The sequence below is a fragment of the Seriola aureovittata genome, chromosome 14 (genome assembly GCF_021018895.1).
Source record: "Seriola aureovittata isolate HTS-2021-v1 ecotype China chromosome 14, ASM2101889v1, whole genome shotgun sequence".
In the NCBI taxonomy this organism is placed as follows: domain Eukaryota; kingdom Metazoa; phylum Chordata; class Actinopteri; order Carangiformes; family Carangidae; genus Seriola; species Seriola aureovittata.
The window spans coordinates 15681205-15695362 of NC_079377.1; the positions used below are offsets into that span (position 1 = coordinate 15681205).

A 14158-nucleotide genomic window follows, 5' to 3' on the forward strand; every position below is an offset into this window, starting at 1 on the left:
TATTTTTTAGAGAACAAAGAACAGAGCAGGCTTTTTTGGGTAGGATGCTCTAATGGGATTAAAAGGACAAACACTGATCCAGCTGTGCTGTTTCACAAATAAAGTACTCAAAGGAAGTAAACAAGTACAAGTGATTTCTTTGTGGGCTTATAAACATGTTCAGTGTTGAAGCAGTGTTACTTGGTTACCCTTGTCACTAGGGTCGAGTCATATTGTGATTCAGTTAGAGCTGATTCATCTCTATTGAAGGACTCCGAGTGACGTGTTCATTGTTAGTTTAAGATTGTTTTGAGACTTGTGCTGATATCCTACAGGTTTCTTTTAACTATGTCTTTTCGTTGCCGCGAGGAGAAAGGTGTGAATTAAAACGTGATCCTGCCTAGGCTTGAACATCAGTACTTGGCAGACTGATATTACACACCCTAGGGGATTGGGGAATTTTTTATTTTTTACATGATGAATCTTACAGGGCTGAGGGTTGAAGATAATTACTATATGTGAGTCAGGCGACTTTTTTCTTTGTTTTTTGTATTTAAACTTTTGAATAGTTGAAATGTTGTGCTCGCTCCTCAGCTTTATACATTAAGTGCCTGTAGCGATAGTTTTGGTTTAGAGACTATGTGAGACTGAGTGAGGGTGCCAGATTACATCAAATGCAGGTGTGCATGGCGGGCACGCATACAGCCTCAGGTCATGTGTGTGCATTGTGGATTAATTCCTCTCAAGACGCACATACAGTATGGCTCAGCAGTAAGACACTATTATACCTTTTGATATAATATGCGTAGCTCATGTAGTTGAGGAATGTGTTGTCAGGAAGAGGCACTGATTGTCTTAAATTCAGTATTAAATCAACAGATTCTTGGAGATGTGATTTACTGCAGTGGTGTCACATGATTTTGTGAGTGAGAGTGTTTTGTGTTAGTAGGTTATTTTAGTTTTTCCAGTCGACACTATGTGTTATCTGCTGTCTCTGTGTTGGAGAGTTCCCTTTTATATGGTGACAGTCTCGTCTGAATGCGCTTCCTTATTTCCAGGTTTACATAATACATAACATGGTTTCTAAATGGCAGCGTGATAAACATCTGTAAATTAGAGTTTGACACAGGGCCCATCTTCGAAAACATGACCACAAATATCACCTAATAAAATAGAACCTGCCTTAGTTAATGTTGTTTCTTAGTGGTGGTTGTAACAGGCCTTTTTCACAGCAGACATTTTGTAATAGCATGTGCAATTCAAGGACACTGAAACTGAAGCTAACTTCAAACTTTTATTATTTACATCTGCGCAGCTCTGAGTCACATATCAAAATATGAAACAGGACTATAGCTTACAATAATGCAGTGCTTTGGAAACGGCAGTTTGACCTGTAGCCCACTGATTGTTGTGCTAGTTGGATGATTGCGGTACTGTTATTGCACATCATTTCTGAATATCCCCCTGAGTGAGAGCTGTGTTTTCTTTCACGTTTAAAGAGTGAAGTAATTATGAAATACTGTATGTTGACCACTTAAATCAAAACTTTCATTCCTGTCAGAAATAACACATTTAATACCTAAAGATTAATTTGCTGTTTCATAAAACAAATAAAAGCAGAAAATCCTCATAGCTTAGAATCTGTAACCAAGAAATGTTTGATGTTTTTTCGTGTAAAAGTAATTTATTATCAAAACGGAAGTCCAAATAATTAATATGAATAATGACCCTGGTAAACTGTAAGCCAGACAACAAAATGAGAAATCGTATCACTATGCAAATTTCTATGGAGTTTTGAATTTTCTACTCGACTATTTCAAGTGAGAATTTACAATAACTGAAAGAATGTTTAAATAGATGTTTACACACCCTTATTTAAAATTTGCCTTTATCACTTTCCATCACTGGAAAGCCAAGTATCCAGGTAAATAAATACACAGATACCAGTGCAGTCTGCCCCTCCTTTGTCCGGCAAACTGCCCTCCTGGAATTTACTTTCTGCTGTTCTTTCTGAGAAGAGATTTTAGAGGTTTAGCAGCTTAACTTAGAACAAAACGTTACATCCATGAAAAGGCGAACCTCACCTTTTCACCCTAAAAATGTAAAAACGTCAAACGTAACTGTTCAAAGTCGAGCCACTCTGTGGTGTTTTCCTGTCAGTTGTCTTTCAGAATTAACAATAAACAAATGCTGCCTGATTGGAGAGACACTGTGCCCTGCAGGAGATTTCAGGAGACACTATAAAAAAAAACTGCAAGTGCAGAGATTCCTACATAACCCACAGTTATGAGGAAAAACAATTATAACTTATCTATCCCATCAGTTGTGTGGTGAGGAAAACTGGTGGCTCCTTTACAACACTTGACTGTCAAGATTCACTTTCACAGTGACTCATCAGGGTGTACATGTCACATTATCTTGAACAACCTCAAATGATGAAGTTCTTTGCTATGTAATGCTCCCCGTTTGAACTTGCTCTACACCTAATTTGGTCTCTCCTGAATCAACTGCTCTCTTGCACCAGAGAAATACTGACCCCTTATCTGGAAAGCTGTTATCCTCAGCAAAAACACAACTGTGTTTTATCCAAAGAGGCTGCACAGGCCAGTTAACTCCTTTCTGCTTTTTTCATCCTGCTGGAATGTGGTGTTTTAAACCAGCCCCTTTCTGTTAGGTTTGGCATTATTCAATCTTGCACATTGATGTGAGTTCAGCAACTCCTCCTCTGTTACACTGTCCTTGGGGCCATTTGTTTTCCATCATTTGTGCAGATTGGAGTCATGCTCGCTGTGAGTCATGCAGGGTGGGTGGATGTCTACACAGGGCGTGGTGGGTGAGGGATCCTACTGGCGCTTGTGGCTGCTAGTGGAGAAATAAAGCATCTAATTTGGCTCAAAATTGCATAAATGCAAATGAATGGATGGGGAACTTTTATTATGATCACACAGTTAAAAACAGCTCTTATATTCTCCCATATGGGAGAGTGCTTATGGTGGAAACAGTCTGATTCTGCATCTTGTAAAGATAATCATACTTAGAATTCCTAATCTCAGTAGTATACAAGAAAAACAGAGATGGATCCTTCAACAGCTGCACAAACATGCAGAACAGCGTTTTGGGCAAAGATCACAGTCAGTTTAAGTCACGTTGTCAAGCGTACTGAGACTTGCACACTGCTGTATATGCAGCAAAAATACTGTTTGGTTATGTAATAACACAGTGGCTGAAACCATATAGGCAAAATGTTCCGTTTCTACTTCCAATGTGTGCACCAGATGTGCTCCAGCTGCAACAGGATTGATTTACTGCACACAGTCTATCAGCAGACCCTGAAATGGTTTCACTCCTACAATCCAAAAAAAAAAAAAAAGAAAAAAAAAAGAAAAAGAAAAGAACAAAGAGAAACAATCCCACCTCCCAAAACACTCCTTTTCCACCTCCTTCCAAAAGTTTGCCAGTTTGGAAAAGTGGTGATTAAAGTAGCAGCAGCAGCAGGAGGAGGAGGAGGAGTTCATCACTTTACTTTTACAAAGTCGACTATCTGTCTCTGACAAGATAATTGGTTCCCTGAGGCGCTGCTTTTTTTTTTTTTTTTTCTTTTTCAAATTCAGCTTGTCGTGCCGTCTACTACACCTGCCTGCCAAGCTCCAGCGCTAATGGGCGCGGCTGGGACCGGTGCCCAAATCTCTGTTTTGACTTGCCTGGGAAAGTTGAAGGAAAAGGCACAAAAGGAACGAGGACTTTAAGAAGAACATCCCACCCCGGCGCGTCCTCTTAAACGCGTGTTTCCCCCCGTGGACGTGATCAGTCGGTTGGTCTTGAGAGGAGTCGGGATTTGCTTCATTGTTGTTCGAGCTGGCTAAAGGTATGGATTGCAACTACTATGGAATAACCTGGAAACTTTCTATATTTACTTATTTATTTATCTGTAAAGTTGTTTATGCTGGATGTTGCGGGTGTTTCTTCCCACTTGGCTGTTGCATCTCAGCACTAACAACTGCGCTCTGGGAGTTTGGTGATGGGCTGTCAGGCTGCGATTCGGGCTGCAGATTTATTGGCTTAATAGGATGGAATTGCGCAAAGTCCACTATATATACTTTAGACAATTCCTATAAAACATTACAAGTAGGCAACTTCTTAGTTGTCTGTAAAACCCAGTAGGGAGGTTTTTGGGATCATTTTTCTTCTGGTGTTATCTATAGTCTGTTACAGCGATCTCAGGATAGTTTTACAGGTATTTTTGCTGCGCTATTTACATCCCTCTAAATATATTCAAGGACCTGGCCTAGCTTTAGCATCAGCTACTTTATGTGACAGTGCTGTTAAGATCAGTCACAGGCTCTAACAGTGAGCTTTGTGTGTGCAAGCTGTGGATTTACTTAGGAAAATGAAGAAACTGAAAAACTTTAATGATTGTTGCACTTTACAGGCTAGAAATTGTGATTAGAGCATCCCAGGGTGTAGGCAAAGAGGGAAAAATACCATCTTCTGGCGTTTGTTCTTTTTTTGTTTGTTTGTTTGGTTAAAAGTGTACTAAAGCGTGCTGTACATGAAGCATGTGCAGTTAAATGTCCTTGGCTGGCAGGGTGTGGTGAGTGGATGGTCTTTCAGAGCTGTGCACTGATCCACTGGCGTCTTTTGTTCTTTTGTTAGTTTGGTCTTCAAAGACTCAAAGACAAAGTCTGTTGAAATCTATAGATGATGCTTTATAGTTACTGAGGCCTTTCTTGTGATATTGACTTTTCACATGAGATTTAAATGTGTCTAGAAAGTTTTTAGATACTGATTATTTGAAAGCTGAATGTAATTGGGCCTCCTGTGGAATTTCTGTCTTAATCAAGTTCATTAAAAGCAGGTTGTTCTACTGAATATTAGATTGTGGTTTTTAGGGTCATGGGACTGATATTATGAAATGTTCCTGTCTCCAGTGGCATTAAACTTCAAATTGATGCAGTAAACATCAGACAAAAGTGGTTTGGTCTTTAACCCAAATAATTCCTGGAATCTCCTCTGACATTTTTGCCCTTTTCCCATCAAATGTTTGTTAAAATGCCATTTAACCACAGATACAAGCCAAAGGATAAACTGACTTTAAACAACAGTTGGCACAGTATATATATGCACAACCATGGTCAACATTTTATCATCATCTCACCAGATAAGATGGGATGGACGAGTTAAAAGGACAGATGGACTTCTCTGGAGGCTTGTCAGGAGAAAGGGGTGAGATTTCTCAATTTATTTATGAGGTTTTAATACCAGCAATAAACAAAGCCACCATAAAAGGACGAGTTAAAGGGCCGGTTCTCCAAATTCACAACACTCTCAGCTGTAGATTTCTGAAGATACTTGGAGATGACTTTCATTTATGGTTGTGTCTTTTCCAAAAACAATGTCCCATTTCCACAGACCTCATTGTGGCAAGATATATAAAACTATGATTTCTCATTTGAAAGGTTAATGGCAGACTGGTGTAGAGAAAATCTGTGTTCAAAGACCGCAAACACTTTTAGATTTCCATTACATCCTTTTCTCTGGTGATGCTTCTGTCTCTCTTTCTTGGGGGCTTTCTATCACTAACATCACGGCATGCCTTCACTGGTCTCGGGTCCCATTTCTCAGGGAGTAAGTCATCCTCTGGGTCTCCTCCAGTAGTCATAACTGAATGTAAACAGATAGCTCATCTGGGCCTAACGACTTTTGACACGCAGAAGGATGGAGAGGTCAAGGAACGCCTGATTACATGTTTGATACTAACCTAGAGAAACGTATAATCAGCCATCCTGTCCTCTTGTTTTAGACTAAGTGAAAGTTAGTCAGCTTTATTTATGTAGCACTTTTCCAAGCAGTGGTTACAAAGTGCTTCACAGAAAAGAGAAAAGAAAGAGAGAAAAACAAGAGACAGACAAGATAATGTGGTTTAGTCCCAACAAAGTTTTAAGATGCGTCTTATGCACTGATTTAGCTTCTCCTTCACTCTTCCAAAGTCACAGAGCAACAGCAGCCAAAGCATGATCACTGTTAGTGTTTAGCCTTGGCCCTGCAACAGACAGAAGTCCCTAAAAGGAAGGAGGAGGTGAGGAGGAGCGTTGAGGCAGGATGAAATTGAAATGGAATTTACATTATCTATAACTGAATCCAGGAAACCTCAGCAGGCTGCCGTTGGAGCAAAATATGTCTCTTAGTGGAAGGAGAGCGATGAAATAAGTCTTAATTATCTGTCTCCAGTTTATGATTAATGACCGGTTTTACACAAACTTTTTATTTCCTTAATTTCACCCTGTACGTTAGTATTTCACAAACACCAACGATGTGCGTCATGAGACGAGGCACAGACATAGATTTGGAGAGTTTTGTCAAATCACTTTACCGCCATAAAAGCACATTTTTTTCTCTATTAAAGTCAACAACACAAATGTCAAGGGTTAATTCCAAAAAAACAAAAACAAATTGAGCTTTAAGGTTCTTTATTGACCTTAGCAACAGTAGAGCTACAAAAAAGTCTTAAAGTCTTAAAAGTCTTACCACAAAGAACAACTTACTGGAAATGCTCCACAGCGTTCATGGAGATGGTTTAGGCATTTTTCGACATTTAAGTTTCATGACAACAACTAAACCATCTCCATGACAACTGAGCAGACTGTCTGCGGATGAAGGGCTTCAGATCTGGATGAAAGCTCTGGGAAATTGCGCGAAGTGTGTCTTGTGCTAAGAAGAATCAACAATTCCCCCAGAAAAGACAGACATGTCAGACAGTTGTTTGTTTTGATAATTTAGTATATTTTTTTTTTCTTACCCAAATTTATTAGAATTTCCAAATAAACCTGAACTTTGACAGACTAAACAAAGACATGATTTGCGCCCACAGGAGGAGATACAGTTAATGATGCATTAATAAATACTTAGTCTGCACTGATAAATGTTAATAAGTTGTTAACAGGTAATTGGAAGGTTTCCCTGATGAACTGAAGAGCTGCGAAGACAGAGCGACCGTCCTGCCGAAAAGGATAAAGAACCTGATAATGGAGTTCTCATTAATGGATTATAACTGATATATAAAGCATTATTAACACTGTCTATCAATCAAAGTCACATTTGTTCAGCTCTGTAAAGAAAAATCATCACCATGCCAGTCACTCAACACCCCAGTCAGCCCCTGCCAACAGGGATCAACATATAGAAGTCTGAATGACATGCAGGAGTAAAACTCAAACTGCATGGTGTGTAAAGTGATTATTTTCTGTCTTTTTATCAGTTGTGACAGAAACCGTAACCACGACGACCAGACTGACTTCTCTACCACCAAGTGAGTGCCTCTTTCCCCCACTCATGCTCGCTTTAATTATTGACAGTAAACTAAAATCATAATACAGTAATTACAGCCCAGCGTCTCTGAAGGAAGTACCCGATGAGTAACAGCTTCTCCTTGTTTTGCTGTGTGTCTTGTCGTTGCTAGAGGGAACCAGCGGATCAAATCACAGGAATATGTCCAGCGGTGCTGGAGGGCTGGGCTTGGAGAAGAATGTCTTAACCCAGAACAGCAGTGGAACTTATTTCTCTTCATGTGAGAGCAAATTTCCGCTTCATGGGCCGAAATGAGGAAGTTGTGCATTTGTGTTTGGACAAGTTTTAAGATGCTGAGCGTTGCATTTTACATTTTTGGAAAGAAACTAAAACTACTTCTGATTTCTGGGTTTGTTTCCCCACACTTGCATTTTTTCAGAGACGCCAGGTAAAAGTCCTTCACTGAAAATATTAGTGAAGCAAAAGTACATTATGAAACAAATATTCTTGAAGAATCAAAAGTAAAAGTATTCAAAACAGAAAAATGGACCATGCCAGTGCTACACAATAATATACTATTACACTTACTGAAGCAAGTAGTGTTTCACTGTTGTAGCTGGTCGAGATGGAGCCGTTTTAATTTGCAGAGGTGGAATGTAACTAAATACATACTTACTCGAGTACTGTAAAGTCATGTTCATGTACTCAAGTATTTACTAGAACTTAAGAGACTTTATATGTCTGTTCCACTCAAAGAACTACTAAACAATTCATAGACAATTTCATTCAGCAATTGCTAATTAATTGTTCATTTAACTAATTTTTCAGGCAAAAAAAAATCAAAATCCAAAAAAAAATTTAAAAAAATCAAATGACAGTAAACTGATTAATGTTGAAATTTGGACTGTCAGACAAAACAAATCAAAGATGTCTCTTTGAGCGCTGATGGCCATTTCTCACACATTTATTCACGTTGACGATCAGTGCAGTTCATGGACTAAGCAGGAGAATAATCAGCAAAGTAATGCACAATGAAAACAACCATGAATTGTAGCCCTATATAAAATAGTTAAAAATGAGCTGACGGTAAATGCCGTTTACACATTAATAATTGAGTAATGATTATATAATAACAATAGGATAAAACATACAGGGGCTGCTCTTCTGCATTGACTACTATTTACTTTTGATACTTCCTGATTATACTTTACAACTACTCCATTACAAGTAAAAGACCTGAACTGAAGAATTATATAGTGTGGCATTAGTACTTTTACTGAAGTAAAGGATCTGAATACTTACTCCACCACAACTAATATCGTCCTGTAATTTTTCCTATTGAAAGGAACTGAAGTGCACCTTTAATTCATCTGAGTGTTCCTGGGAAGAACTATGTCATTTGTTACTGATTATATACACAGCAGAGAATTGGTGCACATCCAGTTAATGAATTCAAGTGAACTGCTGGTGTAGCCTGCAGAACATAAAAGTCCTGTAGTAACCAGGTCGGCCGAACATACAGACATTAAACTTGTCAGCAGCTAAGCATGCAGTCCATCACACTGTTTATGGTGAGTTATGTTTCCAATAATAAACCAACAAGAATCCCTCTGCGAATCCATGACTGTTTAGAAACCCAACAAGTAATTAAACATAAATACCTGTCTCAGAACGGTGTCTATACTTTCCCTGTAATCGGCACTAAAGTACGCTGACCTTCCCGGGACATTCCAAGAATTAGCTTTACCACATATTTAAACTACTTTGTATATTGTTGGTTAGGTAATGAATTATATTCTCATCATATGTTTGGTATGATAAATTAATAAACAATATTTACCTCTGAAATGTAATAAGTAGAAGTATAAAATAGCATGAAATAGCAGTGGTGGAAAGTATATTTACCTAAATTCTGCACTTAAATACAGTTCTAAGGTTCTCGTACTTTACTTAAGTATTTTTATTTTCTGTTACGTCATACTTTTACTCCACATTTATCTGACAGATGGAGTTACCTTTCAAAGTAAGACTGGACTTCATAAAACATATTATAAGCTTCTAAAATGCTATACAAATCCCCTTAAAAAAGGAGATGTGTATAATTTCATTTGTCTATGAGTTGTGAACAGTTCTTAACCGCTCGCAAGGTTTCATGTTAGTAACTATTCGAGATCAAATTGAAAAATATTTCATACAAAAAAAGATTCAAAAGAAGCTGCTTAAACATTAATGCACCAGTTTTAACAATCTTATAATGTCAGATATGATAATCTATCAGTCACAGGAGTCAAGTACTTTTACTTTTGATACTTTAAGTAAATTTTACTGAAGTAATCTATTTAATGCAGGACTTTTACTTGTAACAAGAGTATTTTTACATCATGGTATTGGTACTTTTACCTAAATAAAGTATCTGAGTATTTCCACTGATCACAAAATACTCATCTAAAGTAAATATCTCAACTTTGTACTTGAGTAAAAATACGTAGCTACATTCTACTATTACATCCAGGGGACTTTCATGTGACTCAGGCATATTCCTGTTTGTGTAGTCATGCTGTAGAGATGACACACTTGCTGGAAATCCCAAATTAACTTGTGTGTATCATCCCTCCAGCCTCTGTAGGTGTAAACACCAGCAACTACAGCTCCTCCTCAGGAGTTTACCTAGGAGGAGACTCCTCAGGGGGAGGCGATGGAGGGGGGAGCTTCATAGACGGTGACGGGTACAGAAGTGGAGGAGGAGGAGGATTGGGCGGAGGCAGTTATTTCGTGAGCTCGGTGTCAAAGGTCAGGTCCAGCTCGTCGGGTGGTGCCAGGAGAGGGCAGACTGCTGGCTCATCAGGAGGCCTGTCGCCAGCTTTCCGGGAGAGGAAGAACATATCCAGCCGTTCAGGGGGTTATGACGGTGAGATCCTGTTAATAACACAGGCACAGCACAGTGGGCATCAGGGGGGCCTGAAACAGAAGCTTAATAAAGAGAAGGAAACTGTTGGGCACAAGGGTGCTGTTTCCATTTCTGCTAAACTATTGTGTTTTTTCTTGTAGGAAGTTCTAGTGCTAATTCCTCTCCAGAATTTACACGAAAAGATTATGGAAACTACTGTAAGTGAGAGTGACAGCTGTATAGATTTATATACTTCATGGCTGCACAGTATTTTTCCAGCTTTATCCTCAAGAAGTGTCTGTGTTTTTATGTTTTCTTTTTTTCTTTTCAGGCTCCAGCACCACTAGAGGGAGGAGCGAGAGCAGAGGTATTCAATAAAAGTTTTTGCCACTCCCTCTCCTCATTATTTGTACACCATCTGACTCTAAATTGTCCTGGCTTACATTTTATTAAATCAGGATTCCTTTGTCCATTGTGTGTTGTGATTTTTTTTCCCAGAGAGCGAGATCAGAGCCAGACTACAAAGTGCCTCTCCCACTGCTTGCAGATGTAAGACCACTTGGATTCATTTGCTGTCGGTTATGCAATTCCTCAGAAAGCAACAAAGCATCTTTATTTGAGATTGTTCATTCAGAGAACCACTTGGACAGAGACAAATTTTTGCTGCAGGGTCACTTTAGAGTAGTGTGCAAGTTTTCAGTATGTCATGTACAGGACATTCCTTCTCTCCCACTTCCCACATGTATGTTTATGGCCATGAAATCTCAATTAGTAACACATGTGCAGCCCCCCAGACAGAAGGTATACATCAGCCAAAGAAAAGGGTGAGATTTAAACAGTGAGGATCACGGGTTTGTTTGCATTGTGGTTTGTTCACGTGGGAGAAAAAAAGTTAAGGGGCAGAACTGTGGTGGCAACAATGGCACACATGAGTCACTGTTTACAGCACCTCACGTTTTGGAGAGAAACAATGGAGAGTTATACTTTTACAGACGCTGATTGCTCCCCCTGCTGATTCAAGTGCAAAACTGCTGTTATTTAATCCACATTTTTTGACGGTTAGTCATTCTGTGCCACCTTAACCGCACCTCAGCTCAGTCTCAGATTGCCATGTTGCATTTGTTTGTACTTTAAGCAGTGGTGGAAAATATTTTTGTATGTTAACTGAAGAAAAACCCAACGTAAAAACCAGAAGTGGAATTTCATTAAGTATTTTTACTCAAATGCTGTTGTTGAATTGTTAATGAATGTATTATGTTGATTTTAATATAAATATCAATTGTACTCAGACAGGACATAAAGCACAAGAGTGATATATGCTATATATGGACTGTAAATCAAAATTAAGTTAATTTTCTTAAGCAATCTAATTAAAACAGAGAACACATTTTGTTGGTATATGCCCATTTAATAATTTGCCCTATTATTTCCCCATACTGTGATGTAGTACTGTGTCTGAGCAACTTTACAGTTTGCTGTTCACCCTGAAAACTTTGAGCCCCTTTTTGACGCCATCACTGCTTCTGTAGTTACAGCTGTGGGGCAGTATATCTGTCAAATAAATGTGACTGAGTAAAAACCTGAGTAGCATTAGCATGAAATTAGAAATACCTCAAATTCTTTACTGAAGTACAGTACTTTAGTATGTGTACTCAGATACTTTAAGACTGAACTCGAGCACTAAAATGAATACTTATATGACATTTGTTTGTATCACTGTGGTTCTGCAGGGACGGAGCTGGACGACGTGAAGAAGCTGCTGAAGGGACGTTCAAGCAGCGTCAGCCCCACTCGCTCCTCCACCGCCTCCATCACCCTGCCTGTCCCTAAAAAGGCCAGCGTGGAAGCCAAGACCGTCTCTGTGGCCACACAGTCGGGTATATACCCCCACCAGAGTCACATGCACAGACACTATGTCTCCCTCCCAAAGATTTATGGTTCAACATGGCCTCGGTTTGAGCTTCTCATGTTACATAAATCCTTTGTGACGTTTGGTTGACAGTACAGTTACAGTATTTCCTGAATCGTGAAAGACTTGATCAAAGCATATTTTATATGCTGCACGATTAAAATGACACACAGTATCTCTTTGCTCATTTTGGAAAACACGAGGAAAATACTGGTGTGTCAAAAAGTATAAAATAATAGAAAATTACATCAATACACATAATATATAATATGGGATAATCTAATTCAATTTTTTTAAATTTTGGTTAATGTTAAATAAATCAAGCAAGAAGATCTGTCACGTCCGATTCCTTGAAATACTTTAAAAACTGTGTGAAATGTTGTTGCATTCCCTCCTGTGTTTTTGAGAGATACCAGGGTACTTTTTTTTTTTAATTTTCTTGATTTTTGTCTGTGTCTTTTCTCTCCTGCAGTTTCAACTTCATTTGGCTCTGGTGTGAAATCAGGTGGATTCCACACCATTGATGCGTCAGGCCTGTATGATACCAGTCTGGAATCTGGGGGTATTGATACTGGCGTAAAATCAGGCCAATATGATGTCACTCTGATATCAAGACAGTATGACACTGGTATGAAATCAGGCCAGTATGAGACCAGTCTGAAATCAGGACAGTTTGATACTGGTGTAAAATCTGGCCAGTATGATGTCACTCTGAAATCAGGACAGTATGATACCGGTCTGAAATCAGGACAGTATGATACCGGTCTGAAGTCAGGACAGTATGATATCGGTCTGAAATCAGGACAGTATGATACCAGTCTGAAGTCAGGACAGTATGATATCGGTCTGAAATCAGGACAGTATGATACCAGTCTGAAGTCAGGACAGTATGATATCGGTCTGAAAACAGGGCAATACGATACTGGTGTAAAATCAGGCCAGTATGATGTCACTCTGAAATCAGGACAGTATGATACCAGTGTGAGATCAGGACAGTATGATACCAGTGTGAGATCAGGCCAGTATGACACCATGAGATCAGGCCAGTACGACACCATGAGATCTGGCCAGTACGACACCATGAGATCTGGCCAGTATGACACGCTGGACGCAACACTTCCAACTTTCGCTTGGTCCACCTCCACGCTGCCCTCCTCCTCCACCACGGCGGTCACTGGCAACACCAGCAGCTACACGTACCAGGTCAGCAACAACATGTCAGGAGGAACCTCTCTGGTCGCCCCCACCTCACCCTCGGCCCTGTCAGGTGAGACCAGCCCCCCTTGAATGTTACCTGTTACCTGCAGGTGAAATGTGGTTTTGTTTGTAATGTGCTATATTATATACGGTAAATGGACATAGTTACGCATAAAATACAATATAAGCACACTCTGGTAACTATTTAGTAGTTACATAAAAGTCAAGATTGTCACTTTTTAATTAATCTTTTATTTGAAATCAACACATTATGGTTATCACATCTAAATTTAGACAAAAATAATAAGCAGTTTGCAGTTTTCACTACGATAAAACGGTTATAGACTTAATAATTTGTAAATTAATATAGTTATATTCACTGATAGCATTTTAATCCTGAGCCATTCCACAATTTAATGTAGAACACCTTATTTGTTTTATGTTTTTATGGTTTGTTTTATTTAATTATGAATTTTTGTCATGTCCAACGTGAGATTAAATCTATGTTTTGTTGTTTTGCTTCTTTTCTATTTTTTCTTGTTTTATGAATATTTGGACAAATGTGTTATTTTATGATTTCATGTTATTTAACCAACTCAAATTGTGCTCTCTGTTTTACAGTTTATGGCTTTCAGAATAACCTGGCGCCCACCTCTGGTAGTGTGCTCACCACCAGTGGAGCCAACATAAATGCTAACTTAGGAGGTACAGCAGTGTGTTTTCTGACAGTTTCCACAATATTTTGACACAATCAAATATTTTGTACAAAGTATAATATACAAAATAGTGCCTTGCTTACATCAGTGTTAATCTGTGTGCGTGATACAGGTTATGGTGTTCAGAAGAACGTGTCCAATAGCGGTGGTGTCGTCAGCACTGGAGTCTCTACAAGTAAGTCCACA

General features: G+C 38.9%; 1 protein-coding gene across 2 annotated transcripts in view; it reads left to right on the forward strand.

Moving 5' to 3' along the window:
* The first annotated feature begins 3429 nt into the window (after positions 1–3429).
* col17a1b (collagen, type XVII, alpha 1b) overlaps positions 3430–14158 on the forward strand; it is a 29324-nt gene continuing 18595 nt past the window's right edge. Inside the window, exons 1-12 of one of the 2 annotated variants that reach the window (XM_056394547.1) lie at positions 3430–3844; positions 5138–5202; positions 7235–7285; positions 7436–7543; positions 9881–10171; positions 10312–10368; positions 10482–10517; positions 10649–10699; positions 11881–12027; positions 12532–13326; positions 13878–13961; positions 14085–14147. In XM_056394547.1, the coding sequence (XP_056250522.1) occupies positions 5148–5202; positions 7235–7285; positions 7436–7543; positions 9881–10171; positions 10312–10368; positions 10482–10517; positions 10649–10699; positions 11881–12027; positions 12532–13326; positions 13878–13961; positions 14085–14147 (1738 nt within the window). In that variant the 5' untranslated portion in view covers positions 3430–3844; positions 5138–5147. The remainder of the gene's footprint in view (positions 3845–5137; positions 5203–7234; positions 7286–7435; positions 7544–9880; positions 10172–10311; positions 10369–10481; positions 10518–10648; positions 10700–11880; positions 12028–12531; positions 13327–13877; positions 13962–14084; positions 14148–14158) is intronic. The other variant, XM_056394549.1, reaches the window with a different exon arrangement.